Below are 758 nucleotides of genomic sequence, written 5' to 3' on the forward strand. Positions count from 1 at the left end.
CACACACACACACACACACACACACACACACACACACACACACACACGCGCGCGCGCACGCACACACACTAGGTAAGGAAAACAGATGGCTTAATTGGCAGGCAGACAGGCAGGCAGACAGGCAGGCAGGCTGGAAGCCAGATAAATAATTCAACAATATCTCCTGTTCACCGAAAGTTAATGCACCTGTTTCCTTGTTCCCTAAAACCCCGGGGAGGGGCGCATAATACCAAGAGTGCATAATAGAGATTCTCTATTATGCACTCTTGATAATACTTAACTGCGCATTGCTTATATCCTATGTTACCGTGTGGGATCTTATACTTACAGGTGCGTTCTTGGTACCCTAATTAAAATAATAAAGTGATCTTGTACTTACAGGTGCGTTCTTGGTACCCTAATTAAAATAATTAAGTGAACTTATACTTACAGGTGCGTTCTTGGTACCCTAATTACAATAATAAAGTGATCTTATACTTACAGGTGCGTTCTTTGTACCCTAATTAAAATAATTAAGTGATCTTATACTTACAGGTGCGTTCTTGATACCTTATGTGATCATGCTATGCGTGTGTGGAATACCCTTGCTCTACATGGAGCTTGCTGTCGGACAGTACACGCGCCTCGGACCGATCCATGCTTTGCAGTCTATATGTCCGTTCTTTAAGGGTGAGCATCTATAGTTGTGGGACAGTACACGCGCCTCGGACCGATCCATGCTATGCAGTCTATATGTCCGTTCTTTAAGGGTGAGCATA

At 43.7% G+C, this 758-nt stretch overlaps 1 protein-coding gene across 1 annotated transcript in view; it reads left to right on the forward strand.

The window, feature by feature from the left end:
- Positions 1–534: 534 nt before the first annotated feature.
- The window catches only part of LOC106818662 (sodium- and chloride-dependent GABA transporter ine-like), a gene marked incomplete at its 5' end in the record, with an annotated part of 11,074 nt that continues 10,850 nt past the window's right edge, over positions 535–758 (forward strand). Inside the window, 2 exons of the mRNA XM_014823349.1 lie at positions 535–669; positions 728–738. Coding sequence (XP_014678835.1) covers positions 535–669; positions 728–738 — 146 coding nt within the window. The remainder of the gene's footprint in view (positions 670–727; positions 739–758) is intronic.

This window comes from Priapulus caudatus, unplaced genomic scaffold, assembly GCF_000485595.1.
Source record: "Priapulus caudatus unplaced genomic scaffold, Priapulus_caudatus-5.0.1 Scaffold2415, whole genome shotgun sequence".
In the NCBI taxonomy this organism is placed as follows: Eukaryota; Metazoa; Priapulida; class Priapulimorpha; order Priapulimorphida; family Priapulidae; genus Priapulus; species Priapulus caudatus.